At 38.3% G+C, this 19,948-nt stretch overlaps 1 protein-coding gene across 2 annotated transcripts in view; it reads left to right on the top strand.

Moving 5' to 3' along the window:
• Bag4 (BCL2 associated athanogene 4) overlaps window positions 1–17,713 on the top strand; it is a 46,569-nt gene extending 28,856 nt beyond the window's left edge. For both annotated transcript variants that reach the window (XM_004637253.2, XM_023721969.1), the window contains exons 3-5: window positions 13,050–13,304; window positions 14,887–15,141; window positions 16,432–17,713. In XM_004637253.2, coding sequence (XP_004637310.1) covers window positions 13,050–13,304; window positions 14,887–15,141; window positions 16,432–16,917 — 996 coding nt within the window. In that variant the 3' untranslated portion in view covers window positions 16,918–17,713. The remainder of the gene's footprint in view (window positions 1–13,049; window positions 13,305–14,886; window positions 15,142–16,431) is intronic.
• The last annotated feature ends 2,235 nt before the right edge of the window (window positions 17,714–19,948 follow it).

Here is a 19,948-nt window from a genome sequence, read left to right as displayed (position 1 = left end):
CATGTGGTGCTGGGGGATTGAACCGTTTTCCCTGTGCTTTGCTTAGCTTAGCTTGTTCTAAGTAGGTGCTTTAGACCACTGAGCCATCTCACCAGCCCCTCAATTTCTTATTGTTTTAATTAATTTATTTCTTTATTTACTTAGAGACAGAGTCATGCTCTATAGGTCAGACTGGGTTTTATTTCACTTTGTAGCTCAGGCTGGCCTTAAACTCAAAGCAATCCTCCTGCCTCAGCCTCCAAAGTGCTCACCTCAAATTTTTATTTTTTTAAATATTTAGGGGCCAGGGAGATGGCTTAGTAGAATAAGCGCTTCCCTGGCAAGTGCAAGGGCCTGAGTTCAAACCCTGGTTCCACCAAAAAAAAAATCATTTATTTATTTATGGTACTGGGGATTAAACTCAGGACCTTGCTCTTGCCAGGCAGGCCGCTTATGCCATTGAGCTATCTCCCTAGTGCCCTGCTTCAAATTTTTAAAAATGAAATGTAATCAAAAGCCCAGTTGAGTTCAATCCCCAGTTCCAAAAAAAAAAAAAACCAGTTGATACTTCTTTACCTTTCTTGAAGTTATTCATTATTCTATACATGTTTCTATGCCATTATTATTTGTACATATGTCCATGAACTTCATATAGTATTATTTAACATGTTTTAAAACTTTACGAGTGTTAGAAGTCACCAGTCATCTTGCTGTCCCAATATGCAGCAATTGTCATATTTCCTTCTTCTTTTGTTTCTATGCAAATAATCTTTAAGGAATATAAATGAAGTGTAGTACATTCAATTTTTTTGTTTGTTTGTTTTTTGCGGAACCGGGGATTGAACTCAGGCCCTTGTGCTTGCCAGGGAAGCACTTATTCTACTGAGCCATCTCCCAGGCCCCCAGTATATTCAGTTTTAAAGCACCTGTGTTTAACATATTTATGCCAAAGATTGCTTTTTTTTTTTTTTAATGGTCTTGTTAATGTAGTTCATATTGGCCTGGAATTTGGGGTGATCCTTCTGCCTTGGTTTCCCAAGTGCTGGGATTACAGGTGTGTGCCACCATGTTCAGGCTTCAATGTTTTTTGAATTTTTGCATGCAGCTTATATATATTAGCTGGAAAAATTCAAGAAATAAGAATTTGAATAGAAAAAGATGGTAATATTCTGTTTTTCTTGGCATTCAAAAAATGGAATCTTAGCTATTAGAGGGTTAAGAGCTTTTATCTTTTTTTTTTTTTTTTTTTTTTTTTTGTGGTTTTTTTGTGGAAACGAGGGATTGAACTTAGGTCCTTGTGCTTGCCAGACAAAAGAGCTTTTAAATGAATATACAGTTTTATATGTTAGAACTCTATAAACTGATGTTCTTTGCAGAATTAAATTTCTTTTTAAATTTTATTTTAAAAAGAAAAAAATTCAAAACAAGATTATAGACACAGAGTGATGGAGTCACCTGGGTGGCCTCGGCACTGTCCCTGCTGTGCCTAGTGCCTGCCGTGCTCTGTCCTGTAGGTGACCCCACCTGGCACTCCTGTCACTGTGTTGGCATCCTGGCTATTCACTTCCACAGGGCAGTGGCATTGGCGAGTCTTGGGGCTGTCCTGTTGGTGTCTTTGTGGGCCTGGGTAGCTCTGGAGTCCAGGACTACAGTTATGCATGTCCCTTGGATGAGCACAGTAGGCTTGGGTTCTGGAGGGTGTTGCACATGGACATGGGGACGAGCCCTGGCCATCTAGCATGGCTGCCCTGCCTTGCCCCTGCCACTGTGGGCCTGAGCCAGGCCAGAGCCCCTGACTCTTGGGCAGCGGGTCATGGTGCCCAGCTTGGGTTTGAACACAGTGCACTGGTTCTGCAGGGAGCTGCAGCTCCACCACAACCCTATGCTGAGGGAGTGTATTAGTGGCACCAAAACCATCCACTGCATCTCTATCTTTATTCTCTGGTTTGCAGGCTCTTCCAGTATGGCATCAGGGTGGCAATATTTGCTTTGTTGTTTTGAGGATTTAGATGACAATCTACAAAAATTAAATTCTTACCTGTTTGTGATTTATGAGCAGCCAGCAAATGTGTTTTTTCAGCTTTTCAAGAACTGAAATATTACTAAACTTTCAATTGAGTATGATTTGGAACGCTTAATAAAGGAATGGGATGTGGCTGTTAAGAAACTGGCTCTGACATTGGCCAAGCAATGGCTGTGACTCATCCACATGGCTGACACTGACAAAGGTTCTACAATCTGAGGTACAGGATCTCAGGATAAGTCCTGAGGGGATTTCACTGACCTTATCAGACCCAAAAGCTACAACTCTTGTTGCATAGGTCCTGCTTTACCTTGGTCTTAACCATCCAGCAGAAAAGTATAGAAATGAAATATAAGAAGTAAAGCCATGCTATTATGTTGAGCTATAGGGAACTGAGGTCAACAGTTTCTGACATTGCCAGTCAAGCGGAAGACCCAATGCTGTTATGGGCTGCTGGACTCTTTTGGAATATTTTGCTGAGTTTACACACCTATAATATTCAAATAACGGAACTTAACAAAAAAAGGGGATACAGGTGAATGTCCATTTTGTATCTGTGTATTCAATGTGGTTAGGATAGATATATAGTTACATTCTCTTAATGAATAAAGGGATTTGTTCTAATGGTGTTTGTAAATAGAATATCATGTCTGCATCTTGTACAGCAATTAACTACTAGGAAGAATGTATGCAATGTGTTAATTATTGAAACTATCCTACCAATTTGATTTGAAACTGTCTCATTGCTATTTGTTTCTCAATAAAATTATGAAAAAAAAAAAAAAAGAAAGAAAAGAAACTGGCTCTGGGGCTGGCTGGATAGCTCGGATTGGCGAGATAGAGCAGCAGACTAAAGCGCCTGCTTAAGCAAGCTTAGGCAAGTGCAGGGACTATGGTTCCACCTGCCAGGCCAGCCTCACCCCTTGGGTGGCCTGAGCCAGACACATACCCTCCACCCACACTATATGCAAATACAGAAAAAACCAAGATAATAGGAGAATAACAATGGTGAATACATTGCATATTGTTATCTTTAAATTACTTACTCAGTATAAGATACAGACATTTAACTGTCCAAACAATATTAGCACAAATCTTTCTTTTCTGTAAACTAAGAGAAATTAATAGTATAACTATCTGTGTGTGTGTGTGTGTGTGTGTGTGTGTGTGTTTCTTTTCTATTCTTTTTCGCTTTTCCCCATCATAGTTTCTCCTTCCTTTTTTTTTTTTTACGGAACTGGGGATTGAATTCAGGCCCTTACCCTTGCCAGGCAAGTGCTTATTGTACTGAGCTATCTCCCCAGCCCACTTCTCTTTCATTTTGCGAATTCTTTTTCTTTTTTGTATTTAGGACAGGGTGTACAGGGTTTCACTGCGTGGATCAGACTTGTAGTGTTTCTCCTGTTTACAGCCTCCCAAGAGCTGGGATACAGGCACACGCCGCCACACCCAGTCTTGATTGCCATCTTGGGGGCCAGCACGGCAGGCCTGGGGTTGAACTCCCAGACCCTGCATCTGCCTAAACAGGCACTTTAATCTGCTGAAGTATTTGATCAACCCTCTTTTGAGAATTAAATTATAAGATAAGGTATACTAATATGATTCTCCTGATGGATTTCAGGTGGTAAAATATATGTTTTAATTATGTTTAAATTTACTAGTGAGACAAAGACAAATAATGGAAGCACTTTTTGTAGTAGGGGATTGCTTTTGCACTGAACTACAACCCCAGCCTTTTCATTTTTCTTTTCTTTTTTGATCTTTGGGGATGAAGCCAAAGCATTTTTTACTGAGCTGCATCCCTGGTACTTTATTCTTGAGGTAAGATTTCAGTAAATCACCCAGGCTGGGTTTCAATTTATGAACCTCCTGCCTCATTCTTCCAGGGTGCAAGGATTATAGGGTGTGTACCAACCATACCTGATTGGAAACACATTTCCTTAAGCATCTGAATAATTGTTTAAAAAAAATCTGTTCTTTTTTTTTTTTTCTTCTCCCCTTGATTTGGTGATTAAGATTGATTTTTTTGGGGGGGTGGTACTGGGAGTCAAATTCCACTTTGCATTTACCAGGTAAGCACTTGTGCCATTGAGCTATATCCCTGACCCCAGATTGATTTTTGAGCCAGAAGAATTTTCTTAAAGTTAGATGAAGATTTTCTTATTTACTTAAGGAAATTGTAAAAGGAATTGCCACTTTTATGACTTATTTTATTTTTGGTAGTGCTGGGAATTGGACCCAGGGTCTTGCATATGCTAGGCAAATGCTGTACAGCTGAGCCTCAGCCCAGCCATGCAGTTGTTTTCTTACACTGCTCGCGCTAGCGCTCCCTTCTGCCCTTTTTCCTTCCCTCCCTCCATCCCTGAAGCACTCAGTCACTCTTTCTCTGTGTGTGTGAGTGGGGAGGGGGTTGAGACAAGGTCTCACCTTGTAGATTAGGTAGACTTTCAATTCACTATGTAACCTAGGTGATCTCAGTCTCAGGGCAGTACTCCTGCCTCAGCCTGCCAAGCGTTGGGATTACAGGCCTGCACTACCATGACTACATTGCTTTTTTATAACATACATATGAACTTTAGAATGAAGTTGATTAGAAGAAATGTAAACCAAGATAAAGAAAAGATAATTTTACTGTTTATAATAAATTTTTGTTTTATTTGTGTCCTGATTCCTGGGATTGAAGCTGAGAAGTAGATACTGTTTATGTTAAATGTTTCATGCTTGTGGCTTGGTTCCATACCATACTCTTCACCCTCTGACATGTACAATTTGGGGTCGGGGGTATGACTGAGTGGTAGGGTTTCTGGCCAGTATGTCAAGGCCCTGGATTTGATTCCTGGCACTGGTTTAAAAAAAAAAAAAAAAAGGCGTACAATTTAGTGGTTTTTATTTTTCATTTTTGTTGGTGCTCAGGATCAAACATAGGGATTCACATGTGCTAGACACACACATCACCACTCAGCTACCTCCACAGCCCTGTTCAGTAATTTTTATTGTATTTAAGAAGTCATGTAACATCATCATCCAGCTCCAGAGCATGTTGCCACTCCTCATCACCTCATCCCTTCCTCCTCTGCTCATGGCAACCTCTAGTCTGCTTTCAATGTCTATGACTTCATCTATTTTGGATATTTATATAGAATTATACCATCTGTAGCCTTTTGTTTTTGGCTTTGTTCACTTAGGATAATATTTTCAAGGTTTAGTTATGTTATATTTCAGTCCTTTCTGTGATCAAATAATATCCCATCCAAGTCAGGCGTATGGGGCAAGCCAGTAATGCCTGTACTTGGGAGACTGAGGCAGGTGCATCACTGTGATTTCATACCCAGCCTGGGCCATAAAGTGAATTCAAGTGTTTTAGGGTGTTTTTTTTTTTTTTTTTTTTTTTTCCACACAGAACCGAGGATTGAACTCAGGACCTTGTACTTGCCAGGCAAACGCTTATTATCTACTGAGCCATGTCCCCAGTCCAATAAAGTGAATTCAAAGCCAAGCTGAACTATATAGTGACACTTTGTCTTAAAAAAAAAATCACATTCTATGAGTATACCACATTTAATTTATATATTCATCAACTAATAGAAATTTGAGTTGTTTCCATATTTGTCTGAGCAGCATTGGTATAAGAAGTTATGTGCAAGTTTTTCTGTACAAATCTATTTTTGATTTTTCTTAGAAGTGGAATTGTAAGGACATATATTAAAGGAATGTTTAACATTTTGAGGAACAAGCAAATATAATATACCTGTCATTTCTACTATATCTTGAACAGTGTTTTTACTTTGTTTTTCTATAGACATTTTAGTGGGTTTGAAGTGGTTTCTATTTGTAGTGCACTGATGACTAATGGTGTTGTGTATCTTTTCATGTATTTATTAGTCATTTGTATGTCTTATTATTATATCCTTTTTAGTGTTTTGAGACAAGCCCTCACTATATAGTTCAAACTGGCCTTGAATGTAGCCTAGGTGGCCTTGAACTTGCTGTAATCCCCTTGCCTCAACCTCCAGGAGCGTGCACCACCATGACTGGCTTGTTTATCTTGTTTAGAGAAATGCCTATTTAGATCCTTTGCCTGTATTAAAATTGAGTGCCTTTTTTTTTTTTTTTGGTATAGGGAATCCATCCTCAGGACTTTGCACTTCCAGGCAGGCATTATGCCACTAGATAGTATTTTTCAAAGAACAAAAATTTTTAATTTTACTGAAGTCTAATTCGTCTCTTTTTCTTCTCTTTTGGTGTTACATCTAAGGATTTGACTAATCAAGGTCACAAAGATTAAATTCCTTTTTTTTTTTTTTTTTTTTTTAAAGAATTTAGAAAATAGCTGAGAATGGTGGCAAATACCTGTAATTCCAGCTTGGGAGTCTGATGCAGAAGGATCACACAAGTGTGAGGCTAGCTTGGACTCTATAGCAAGACCCTGTCTAAACAAAACAAAACAGGTTTAGTTCTTAAATTTAGCAATCATTTTGAGTTGTATTGTAAAGTTGGGTCCAACTTGTGTAATGAGGGGAGGGGGGAAGTACCGGGAATTGAACCTAGGGAACACTGAGCTACATCCCTAACCCTTTCAATTACTTTTGAGACAAGGTCTCACTGAGATGCCCAGGTGAGCCTTGTATTTGTCATGCTTCTGCTTCAGCTTCCCGAGCAGCTGCAATTATAGGCATGGGCTATCTTTCCTGGCTCAGCTTTATTTTTATGCATGTTCATAGCTATTTATCTTAGCAGAATCCTTTGCAGACAGTTCTTTCCCCATTGAATTATCTGGATACCTTTGCTGAAAATCAGTTGGCCATAAGCTTAAAGATTTTATTCCTGGACACTGAGGTTTATTCCCTTGATCTGTGGAATCAGGGCTTTCTTTAAGTGGGTTCTAAAAGTTTTTATTATTGCAGCTTTGTAGCAAATTTTGAAATTACTAAATGTGAATCCTTCAGCATTTTTCTTTTTCAAGATTATTTTGGCTATCCTGGATCCTCTGTATTTCCACACGACTTTTCGAATGAATTTGTCAAAATTTCTGCAAAAAAAGGAGCTGGGTTAAAAAATAAAAAAAAAAAAAAAGGAGCTGGGTTGTGCATTGGGTTCAGCATAGGCTAATTTGGACAGCCTGAGACACAGAATTCCTTAATGTCCTAAATTGCCTCAATAATGTTAATTTTTCTTATTTCACTGATTGATCTTACTCATAAAGATTTTTTTCTTGTAATATTTTCCTCTTTAAGTGAAATTTATTACATTTGTGTGTTACATATTCTAATGTTGAAGAAAGATTCAATAAAAAATTAGTAGTGACTTAAAAGCTATAACAGGGTGATATAGCTCAGTGGCACTGGGCCTGCCCAGCAAGCCCAAGGTCCTAAGTTTGATTCCTAGTATAAAAAAAACAAAGAGGGCCGGCCAAATAGCTCAGTGGATTGAAGCACCTGCAAGCAGGTGCAGGGGCTGGGGGTTCAGTGCTGAGCCTGCCAAGCCAACCCCGCCCCTGGGGCGTGCTGAGATGGCAATTGAGACTGGGCATGGTTGCACGCACATGTAATCCCAGCTCTTGGGAGGCTGTAAACAGGCGGATCACTACGAGTCCATTCTAGTAGTGAGACCCTGAATACCCTGTAGACCCTTCCCTAAAATACAAAACAAACAAAAAAAACAAAACAAAGAAAAAAGCTACAACAATGTGAGAGAGCTTTTAATGCAGCAAACAAGTTGTTGGATTTTGAAATTGCCCAGCAGTTTCTAGATTTACTCCTATTTGGAATTAGCACATGCATTTTTTTTCTGATGAAACATGACATGGCAATTACATATTACTCTTCTGACCAAAACAGACTTCTATAGTATATGTGGATATAACTGTTTACTTTTTTAAAAAATGAAATGATATTCATTTGCCTTCTAGCTGCCTCTTTGTCACATGATTCATGATAAATTTTCTAAATCTTACTCTAAAAATCATCTCTAATAAATCAAGAATGTGTAATTTTTTTTATTTTTTAAATTTTTGGGGGTAGGGTCTCATTTTCTATTTCAGCCTGAACTTGGACTCACTATTTAGCCCAGGTTGGCCTTGAAGTCACAGTGACCCTTCTGCTTCAGCCTCCTGAGTCCTGGTTTATAGATGTGGATCACCAGGTCTGGCCTCTTGCATTTTTTTTTTCTGAGTATCTTTCAGACATTTCTAAACTATTGCTCACTGGTTCACTCTTAGAAAACATTTAGCAGCTACAAGGCTGATATATATTCTTCTGATTCTGTGTTCTTTCCTAAACGTATGTGTTGCAGCTTTTTGATCCCTCAGCACAATGGTTATTTGGGCAGGAAAGTGGCCATGAACCTATGAAGAATCAAAACTAGAAAACAATGTGTATAGTAAACACACAGGTTTTCTAGTAATGGTTATATTGGTTTAAAATCCTCACTGGTCCTGAACACAGTTGCTGCTATAAACCTTTCCCTGTACTGCTTTTTTTTTGTCTTTCCAACTCCTCCTTCCCTCTCTCATCTGTCCTTCCCTCCCTCCCTCCCTCCCCTCTTCTTCTTTCTTTTCTTTCTTTTTTGGGGTACCGGGAATTGAATTCAGGACCTTGCACTTGCCAGGCAAGCACTTATTCTACTGAGCTATCTCCCCGGCCCTCTTTTCTCCTTTTTCTATTTGAGTCAGATCTCACTGTTTCCCAGGCTGGCCTCAAGCCTAAGGTCTTTCTCCCTCGCCTTCAGAGTATGGGAACTGCAGGCTGTCACCAAGCACATTGTTGGTTTGCACATGGCTTTCTGAGAGAGAAATATTTATTTGCCTTCTAGCTGCCTCTTTGTCACATGGCTGTTCATGATAGATTTTCTAAATCTTACTCTAAAAATCATCTCTAACAAATCAAGAATGTGTAATTTTTTACACATTCCTTGACTTTCAGGAGGTTAGGCACAGAGAGAAAAGAGAGTAGCTAGGAATGGAAATACTTTAACAGAAAACTAAAGGCCTACTACTTTGAATTAAATGTGGAACTTAAAATATTTTAAAATGTCATTTAAAGGCAAATTGATTTGTGTAGTTTATTAAGTATTGTAGTTAGGAGCTCCTGTGAGACGAAAATTGGAGTAGCTCTTTAAGTAGTAATACTGAGAGAGTAGTTAGGGGATGATGAGACTAGGCAATTCCAAAAATGAGCGTTAGTAGAAAATCAGGTTGATGTTGGCTGCTAATAGTTCAGTCCTCAAGTAATTTTTGGTAAAGCTTTCCGTTTTTTAAGATACTCACAATAGAAGTTGTGATAATGCTGGGGGAAGCCATTTTTGCTTGGCTCAAGTCTCTGCGCTTTGTTATCTTCAGTTGGGGAGGGAACCTCCCAGTGGTATCTTTTTCTGGGTGAGAGACCTACCCACTTTTCTCCTTTTTGGATTCCACATCTACACAATAGCCCATCAACTGTGAAACAACTTTTTTTTGGGGGGGCCATCTCAGCCCAGGCGGGGCTGGCGCAGCATGTGGTGCTGGGGCTTGAACCACAGTCCCCGAGCTTTGCCTAAGCTTGCCTAAGCAGGGACTTGAGACTGCTGAGCTATCTTGCTGGCCCAAAACAACTTTTAGAAAGAGTATTCCAAGCTGGACACTAAGATAGTGTGTAGTATGACATTTTTTTTTTTTTTTAATGAACAGAGCTTTTTATTTTAACAAATATTTTCTGAGCAATTAATACCTTAATATGGAATATGAATTTTTTATTTTTTAAATTTTAATGCTTTTCAATTTGTTAGCATTTTTAAAAATTGCACATTGTAAGTAAATTATTTACAAACTTAAATGAATATAATAAAAATTGTCCAAAGTAAAAATGAAGAATTTACAAATCAGTCATATAATAGTTCACTGTGTCAAAATCAAGAAACTTATATTCATATAATTAGAATTCTCAAAGTAGAAAGAGGCAGGCAATAAGTATTTAAAGATTTAAAATTTCTGAATTTAGTTGAACTTATAACACCACATTTCCAAGAAAAATGAACCTTTTAGACAAGAAATTTGAATAAAATCATACCCAGATATGCAAAAATGAAATTGTCCAAAACATACTATACAGAAAAAAATCATTAAAGCATATACATTTAAAAATTAGCTATGGAAAAACAAAATTAAATAGCATCTTAGAAAAGAGCAAGTGTGTAAGAAACTAGACTAATTAAAGGACTGAAAGAAAGGAAAAAAAAAAAAAAGATCTGTCCTCTTTTAATTTTATACTTAGCAAACATACCTTTGAAAACTAAAATATTTTCCAGTTATACAAATTTGAAATAGTCTAATACCTCCAGATGTAGCATATAGGAAATAACAAAGAGCGTAATTCAGAAGGCAAGAGAAGTTGCAGTATGCTTCTGAATAAACAATAAAGAGCTTTCAAAGTGATAGTTATGCAGGACCATGTAAAATATATTAGATGAACCCATTTAAAAGGTCAATAAAGATTTCTATGAAACAGTATCAATCTTATGTGGGGTTATACACATTTTTTTTCATGTGTGTGTGTGTTTTTATAAAAGATAGGGAAGAAGTACTATAAAGTCAATGGAAAATGGAAATATACTTTTGAAAGTTTCTGATACTAGGAGAGAATATCATACCATGTCTTTTAAATAGATTGTAAGTCAAATATACAGTATAAATCTTAAAACAAAAATTAAGATTAAGCAATATTCAGAAAATTAAATACTAATTAAAAATTGTTTCAAAACTAAGAAAAAGTTTTCATGATGGTAAAGTATTGCTAAGAAGAAAACATAAGATAAGTGCTGGAATGACAAATAAATGACCAGCACTTCTAACAGTTTAGGGATAGGATATCGCACAAAGTTCTAGTGTGTTGTGGACATGGATAATGTCCATAACACTTACTGGTGACCAGGTCTCACCTGTGGGACTGAGCTACTGCTATTTCCTTGATATCCACCCAGACAGAATCATGACCAAGTGGGATTACATAGTGAGTTCGAGGCCAGCCTGAATTATATAGCAAAATGTTGTCTGAAAAAAAGTCATTTTAAAAACAACAATACCATTATTAAAACTTAAAAGAAAAGAAAAACTGAAAAAATTAGTACTATGAATACCATCTAGTTGAGATCCAGTCCTAGCCCAGGGCCTGGTCTTCCTTTAGAAGCTGACTATGAGGAGCTTGGAGATACTTTGGCTGTCTAAGCACCTGCCTGGCAACTGTAAAGACCACAAACTGATACCTGGTAACCTGTGCCATGCTGGCCCCAGAACCTTGGAGCACTGTGAAGCCCCAAGAAGCCCCAAAATTGGGCATGATGGCACACACCTGTAACTCCAGGACTGAGGAGGCTGAAGCAGGAGCATCACTATGAGTCTGAACTGCCTTGCAAGACCGTGTATCAAATAAATAAATAAATACATAAATAAATATGTTTAAAATACCATCTAGTCAGGTCCAACAGTAAATTTTTAAGACTCAATAATGTTCTGCAGTGAATAGCCCCTAATCAACATAATCATTCCATTATTATAGGGCATTAAGTTGTTTGCACTTTTATATGATTATAAATAATGCTGTGATGAACAGCTTCATACTGATGACTTTTTCTCTAGTTGGTTCATTTCCTTAGAAAGCTGAATTATAGTACAAAAAACCATGTAGTGTTTTATAAAGGAGTTTTTTGTTCAGGCTGAAAACCTTTGGATTGGCTTATGAGCCAGGAGCTTTAACAGAGAGGCGGCTCATTGCCCTTTAGCCCAGAGAACATGCTGCTGGCTGTCACTGTACCTGGCCTGTGGCTTTGGCCATGTTGGTCCTTGAACCTGAAGTGAGAAACATTGTGAAGTCTTGAGTTGAGGACAAGAAAACTTGATTCTGAGTTTTTACTATTTTTAAAAGGTAACTTTGGGCCAGGGAGATAGCTCAGTAGAATAAGCACTTGCCTGGCAAGCACAATGTCCTGAGTTCAATCCCCAGTACCACCAAAAAAATAAATAAAAATAAATAAATAAATAAATAAATAAATTAAAACAAAATAAAAAAATTATAAATAAATAAATGGTAAGTTTGAAATTAATAGAAAACATTAACACAGTCATTTAAACTAAAGGTTTAGCTTTACTCTTCTTGGATTAAACTGAGGATGCAGGGTCTGGACAGGTCATGGAAAGCTGCAGGCCAGAGGTTGTAGCTCAGAGGTAGAGCCCTTGTCCTACATATGCAAGGCTCTTCCTTCAAGCCCCATCAATGCAAAATAAAACAGAACATCAAAACCCCACTGCAGTGAGCCCTGTGTGAGGAATTCCATCTTGGTTGCCTACTGCTGATATTATCTGGGAGCAGAGTGGTGATACAGTGCAAAAAACATGGGCATTAGAGTCAGCTCTGGATTTACCTTTGATCCTGCTATCATAGTACCAGTAGCAATAATAGTGTAAATCATTGTAATTTGTCCAGCACACCATGTACCAGAGACTGCTTCATTTTGGTACTCATGATCAAACTTAGGACCTTGCAACTTGCTAAACAGGCACTTATGCTGCTGAGCTATCTCTCCTGCCACTATGCTTTAAGTAAAATCTATGTCATTTTACTTAATTGTCACAATAACTCTGCAAGATAAGCATATGATCTTCGTTTTCCTGACAGAGGTAACAGCTGGGTGTATCTTATGATAGTGTGATGTTTTCTCCAGCCCTCCCAGCTCCTGACCCTGTCTAAGGGTATAGTTTTTCTTCTACTAGGAGGAGTTCTATGTAGGGTTAGGGAACAGTTTGTGGAAAGCCCTGTGCTAAGACCATCATTCCATCTCTTCCTACTCTCCCATTGTCACATTGCAAACTGTACAATCATAGGAGCTTGGTGTAAGGCATGGAGCTTAAGTAAGGGAGAGAAAGAATGCTTTCTAGCTTGCTTAAGTACTTCACGTTTTCATTAGTTACTGATTTCATTTCTTCTCAAAGTTTTCAAGGTTGGGTGTGAAGGCAAGGCATTTTGGCTCGTCAGCACCGCTATCTATTGTCTTTTTTCTCTTATTTTTACTTTTTTTCCAGAGTTTGAATTCTTACACAAATGGAGCGTATGGTCCACCATACCCACCTGGTCCTGGGGCAAATTCTGCTTCCTACTCTGGGGCTTATTACACACCTGGCTACAGTCAGACTGGGTACTCGGCAGATGTTCCAGGTGCTTACCGTTCACCAGGCAGCAGCCCAAGCCCAGTCTCTCGTTGGATATATACACAGCAGGACTGTCAGAATGATGCACTGCCTCTTAGGGCACAGGTTCCAGGATATTCTGCTTCACAGGTGAGCAATTTTCTGTTGGGAAGAAATTCAAAATCTTTGTGTCTTTTTTTTTTAAATTATTAAAATTTTTGTTGTTGATACAGGGTCTTGCTTTGCAGTTCGTACTGTAGTGATCCTCCTGCCTCAGCCTCCCTACTGATAACAGGTGTACACCACCATTCCTGGGACTGGCAGGGCACCCCCATGGTTCCAGGGCTGGCATGGCATGCAGCACTGGAGATCAAATTCCAGACCTTGTGCTTGCTAGGCAGGCGCTTGGACCACCAAGCTAGCTCCCCAGACCGTGTGTGTGTGTGTGTGTGTGTGTGTGTGTGTGTGTTTTGTTTTGTTTGTTTTTTTTTGCCGTACTGGGGATTGAACTCAGGACCTTGAGCTTGCCAGGCAAGCACTTATTCTACTGAGCTATCTCCTCGGCCCCAGACCATGTGTCTTGAATTTAAAACGGTAGAGGGATATACTTTAGATGTTCAGAGAGATTTTTCCAGAGGTGAAAGCAAGGACAACTATGGTTGTTTTGGTACAGGATCTTAATTATGTAGTTCAAGATGGCCTTGAACTTTGTACCCAGGCTGGCCTCAAACTTGCAGCAATCCTCTGCTTCAGCACCCCAAGTGCTAGGATTATAGGTGTGCACTACCATGTGGCTGGCAAGGACGGCTTTTATATTGATGATAAGTGTATTTTTTATTTATTTATTTATTTTTTATGTATTTAGTACAGGCTCTACAGGATCTCACTACACAGATCAGGCTCATAATGATCCCTCCTGTTTTCAGCCTTCTAAGCACTGGGATTACAGGCACGTGCCACCATGCCTAGTCTCTAATAACTATATTTTGGCTGAAGACATCTAAAAGATGTCATAATCATAAAGTTTTTATAATGAAAGAAATCTTAACCTTTTTAAACTGTTGAATTTATATTTTTAAATATTCTATTAGGGCTGGCCAAATAGTTCAGTGGTTTAAAGTACCCTGCAAGCAGGTGCAGGGGTGGGAGGTGGGGGTGGGTTGATCCCTGGGCCTGCCATGGTGGTGTGCGCCTATAATCCCAGCTCTTAGGAGGCTGTAAACTGGGAGGTCACTACAAGTCCAATCTAGTGAGACACTGAACACCCCTAGACCCTTCCCTAAAAATACAAAAAAAAAAAAAAAAAAATCTTTGAATTGTACCATGTTTATTTCTCTGTTTATTCCAAGAGGAATTCTAATGTATTTTTATTTTTTGTTTTCTTGTAACATATGGAGCCATTTGTTTCTACCATCTATGAGGAACTTCTGTATGCTTCATCTGTTGAATTATTTAGTCATCCCGAGTTTGTCAACAAGTCTAATCCTAGTTATCTTTGGAACCAAGATTTTTCAGACTTGGAGAAATTATGCTCTACTGGCATTTCAGTATCTGCCAATCCTAGAATAATGTCATTACTTCTCTAAGGTTTTTTTTTTTTTTTTTCCTTTTTTACCAGGAATTGAACACAGGACCTTGGGATTTCTAGGCAGTGCTGTACTGCTAATCTACATCCCCAACCCCTTCTCTAAGTTTTGAAGCAATGACAAATTATTTCTTCCTCTTGATCTAGAATCCTGGAGTGACAATGCCCCATTACCCTTATGGGGATGGTAATCGTAGTGTTCCACAATCAGGACAGACTGTGCGGTCACAGGATGACACGTGGGCTGTTCCTGGCACTTATGGGATGGGTGCCCGTTATCCCTGGCCTTCAGCTGCACCTTCAGCATCACCTGGGAATCTCTATATGACCGAAAGTACTTCACCGTGGCCTAGTAGCAACTCTCCTCAGCTACCTCCTTCATCACCACCCCAGCAGCCCAAGGTAAGAGAAGGCCTAACTGTTGTTCCTTCTTCTGGGAGTTCAGAGAGCACAAGATGGAACTTCTCTGCCATGTTCTATATAAAATATAGACTAATTGCAAAAAGTTGGTGACTATTACCTATAGCTTTACCTCCACCTTATTTCTGCCTCCCCTTTTTTCTCCCCTCACACACTTTACTTTGGGGGGATGTTTTAGGTTCATATCCTTAGTGTTTAAGACAAGGTTTTATTATGTAGTTCAGGCTGGCTTTGAGCTTACTGTATACTCACTGTTTAGCCCAAGCTGGCCTCATAGTTGTGGTGATCCTCCTGCCTTAGCCTCTGGAATGCTAAAATTACAGGTGTGTGCCAACACACATGGCTCACTTTTTTTAACAGAAAAATGCTCTTTTTTTTTTTTTTTTTCTTTTCTTAACTGGGATTGAACTCAGGCCCTTGAGCTTACCAGGAATTACTTATTCTACTGAGCTATCTCCCTGGCCCCTCATTTTTTGTTTTGTTTGATACAATTTGACTATTAAATATAATCAAAGACTGTATTTGACTACCTCTATCTGTAAACAGAAGACAAAACCCATATATATCAACAGTGTCAGCTTGTATATTTTAATGTTAAATTAAACCATAGACTTGAACATCATCTACTAGTAGCTGCATTCCTTTTCACAATCTGTCTGAAGGATTTGATTGTTTGGGGGGAAAACTACCTGATTTTCACTTGTGAAGTCATTGGCTGGATTATGAGGTGGTAAGATACATTGTGAGGTGTTCATGGTGATGACTGCCTCAGAGTACGGGGCAGCCATTGTTGGAATTGTCTGCCTTTTCTGTGATAGGGGACTCCTGTCAGGTTCCTCTCAAATGATTAAAGAGGGAGGTCCAGTTTTATTGGTGAGGAATCTGATTTTCATATATCTTCCTGGTCAGGGGAAAGATGTGGACTGACAAATATAATGTTGGTGGGCCCAGCCAGATAGCTCAGTGGGTTAAAGTGCCTGCTTAAGCAGACACAGGGACCAGGGTTTGATCCCTGGGGCATGATGAGACATGACTGAGAGTGATGTAGTGACGCATGCCTGTAATCCCAGTGCTTGAGAGGTTGAAAACAGGATCACTATGAGTCTGATCTGTGTAGTGAGAACCTGTAGATGGCTGTACTAAATACAAAATGATGATAATGATGGTGATGATGATGATGATGTGGTGACGATGATGATGACGATGACGGTGGTGGTGGTAGTGGATTCACACTTAAACAACTTTTCTCCCATTTTGCTCTCCCATTTCCAGGATTCCTCATACCCTTATAGCCCCTCTGATCAAGGCATGAACCTGCACAACTTTGGTTGCAGTGTCCATCAATATGAGTCACCAGGGACAGTGAATAATGATCATTCGGACCCTCTGGATTCCCAAGTGCAGTACAGTGCCGAGCCCCAGCTCTATGGCAATAGTTCCAGTGAACAGCCCAGCACTCAAGAGCAGAGTGAGAATCTCCCTGAAGAGCGTTTACCTTCTGCTGAAAGTACTCCTCCGAGTATTAAAAAAATCATCCATGTGTTGGAGAAAGTCCAGTATCTGGAACAAGAAGTAGAAGAATTTGTAGGAAAAAAGACAGACAAAGCATACTGGCTTCTGGAAGAAATGCTGACAAAGGAACTTTTGGAACTAGATTCTGTGGAAACTGGGGGCCAGGACTCTGTCCGGCAGGCCAGGAAAGAGGCTGTTTGCAAGATCCAGGCCATACTGGAAAAATTAGAAAAAAAAGGATTATGAGGAGATTTAGAATGAAATGGAAGCCTGGTACTTGGCCAAAGAACTCTTGATTTTGGTTAGTTATTGATGTTTGCCAATGCCTGCTGATGACAAGAAGCAATACATTCCAACTTGCCTTTGATCTAAAATTTGAAAAACTGGCAAAGGAATAGAAGAACATTTCATTTATGATTAGTCTTTTCTGTTTTTAGATGATGAATGTAATAGGAAACTATGGAATTACCAGTATTGCCAAGTAGACTCACTTAGGAAATGTATAGCTATATTTGCAAGTTGCTTCTTATCATCAGGAAGGAAAAATACTTTATATAACAGACTATCAAGAACCTAGGAGAGGAAACTGGCTCTAACCTAGACAACAGGTTTTGTTTTTGTAAACATGAATAACTTGTCACATTTTTGTACATTGTGGCTGCTTTGAGCTGAGCACTTCATGTGTAAATTACAGCTTAGACTTTAGCCTTCTTGGACCTCTGCTTAGGTTTGTTATCTGCAGTTCATAAATACAGTATTATTCTCTACTTCTTGGTACATTTTGTAGTAATATGTTTAATAGAATTATTCAAAAGACTATATTGACAGACTATCTTGGCAATTCTGAATGGATTTGTATCCTTTCACAACTTAAATATATTGTAATGTGTAGTGAGTTCCTGAGGTAAATTGTCCTCCTTTTTTAAATAAAACTAGGGTTAGAAATCTTAGCATTTTAGCTTTTCTTCTTCTTCTTCTTTTTTTTTTTAGTACTAGGGATTAAGCCCAGAACATGCTAGGCAAGCTCTTTACCACTGAGCTACATCCCCTGGCTCTTTTTAATTTTGAGTTAGGGTCTTGCTAAGTAGCTCAAGTTGGCTTCAAACTTGGAGTTCTCCTGCCTTCAAAGGAGCTGAGATAAAGACATGCCACCATGTCTGGCTACTCTTTCTACTTTTCGTAGCAAACAAAGGCACATTTGGAAATAGCATTGACATAGAAATGTCAGTGTATTTTGATAAAGATACACTTTTAAATTACCTTTATTTTTTTTAACAAAATATTACTATTGTTACTCCTATAGATGACCTTAGGATATATATGAAAAACAAATGCTACAGTGAGAGAAATGACTGCAAGAAGTAATAAATAAGGGGCCAGGGAGATGGCTCAGTGGAATAAGCACTTCCCTGGCAGACGCAAGGGCCTGAGTTTAATCCCCGGGTCCACCAAAAAAAAAAAAAAAAAAAGAGGTAATAAATAGGACTACTTGATAATATTGTTCTCCATTTCAACTATTAGTTTCATCAGCTAAGATCCCTGTGGGCAGCTTTCAGCTCAATTTATACTTAGAAGTACAAATAGGAGATTCATGCTCAGGGAATACATCAGCCATAGCTAGAGTAGGAACTTACTTTCTTTTAAAGGTAGATTTGATGTTTACTTTGTAGAGTAAATTTCATAGACTTGCCTGTTTCATAAAAAAGATGTTAATTGCTATTACTATAGTCATTTTATTTTAGAGCCAAATTCAGAAAAAGTTATTGAAGGGTCTCAATGGTGTTGCTTGGGTAACACTATTCTGTCATATAGAAGAGATTTAGGTAAACTCCTTACCTTTTACCTCTAAGGTGAATTCAGATATACACTATCTGCTTTTGGAAAAACAGCTATTTCTTAGTAAGATACCCAAGTGATAATTTTTCTCCTAGGGTGCCAGGCCTGTTAGCTGTACTAAATCTATTAGCTATCTCCTCTACTCAAAATAGAACCAAACCAGTAAAATCATACTAGATAATAAAAAGAAATGTAAGAGTGTTGACTGAATCTTATAGTTGGATAAGAGAGGGTGTTTGTTTAAGATAGGGTCTCACTGTGTAGTTCAGGTTGGCCTTGAATTCACTCTGGAGCCCAGGCTGGCCTTAAACTTGTGTTGATCTTCCTGCCTCAGCCTCCAGAGTGTGAGGATTACATGGGGTTAAGTGAGTTTTGCTGGATAATAGGGTGATAATTTTATTGTAGAATTTTTATTTTTGAACTCATGTAAGAATTTTTTTAAAAAAATGTTTTTCTATGGAAATTAGAAAGTTATACTTGAGAGTAAAACTTGAGAAGGGGGAGAAACCTAAAGCTAAGTTACATGTGAGGCACTTGACTATTTGGGGGGAACATTTCTATTTAACTTACTGAATGCCCAACATGCTAATTTTCATGAAATCTTAATTTTATATATATCTATATATATCTATATATATATATATGTACAAATATATGTTATGCACAAATATACATAGATGTGTGTATCTTTTTAAAGTTATTTTTAACACTTTTATTATAATTTTAGACTTACAAGAAAGTTGTAAAATAGAGTTCCTGTATACTGTAAATTAACCTTTCCCTTATGTGCATCTTACATTAGCTGTAGAATATTTGTTACATTAAGAAACTGACCCTGCTATAGTACAGCATCACTAACTAGAGAGTTAAAAGTAGAGATTTTATTAGGCTTTTTACTAATGTTCGCTTATCATTTTGGGATCCATCTGGGATCTCATCTTGCCTTCCTTTGTCGTGTCTCTGGTGTCTTCTGGTCTGTGACTGTTTCCTGATGGGCTGACGCTGTATTTCTGGAGTTGTGAAGCCAATCACGATGCTAAGGTGATATCTGCTAGGATTCTCTACTGTATATTACTGGTTTGCTTTGTAATTTTTAAATACTTGCTAGAGATACTTTGAGACTATGCAAATGTCCTACTTCTGCTTAAACTTTTGCCAATTCCTTATAGGTACCGTCCATTGGCAGGTCTTGCTTATAACTGTTACTACTGTGGTGGTCTCTTGGTAATTTTCTCCTTTTTTCTGTATTTAATAATTGGAATTCTTCTGTAAGGAAGAGTTGTCACACCTAGATTTATATTTTTAGTTATGATATTCAGGATAGCTATAAACTTAGACTTTCAAGATATAAACTGTGTTAAAATGATTCTAAATAGCAGAATCAGAGAACTGAGTTAGTAACCTTTCTCAGAAAATGTAATGAATTTAAGAAGGAAAATAG

Source organism: Octodon degus, unplaced genomic scaffold (genome assembly GCF_000260255.1).
Source record: "Octodon degus isolate 3935 unplaced genomic scaffold, OctDeg1.0 scaffold00088, whole genome shotgun sequence".
Lineage (NCBI taxonomy): Eukaryota > Metazoa > Chordata > Mammalia > Rodentia > Octodontidae > Octodon > Octodon degus.
The sequence above is the reverse complement of the archived record's forward strand: the minus strand, read 5'-3'. Positions and strand labels throughout refer to the sequence as shown.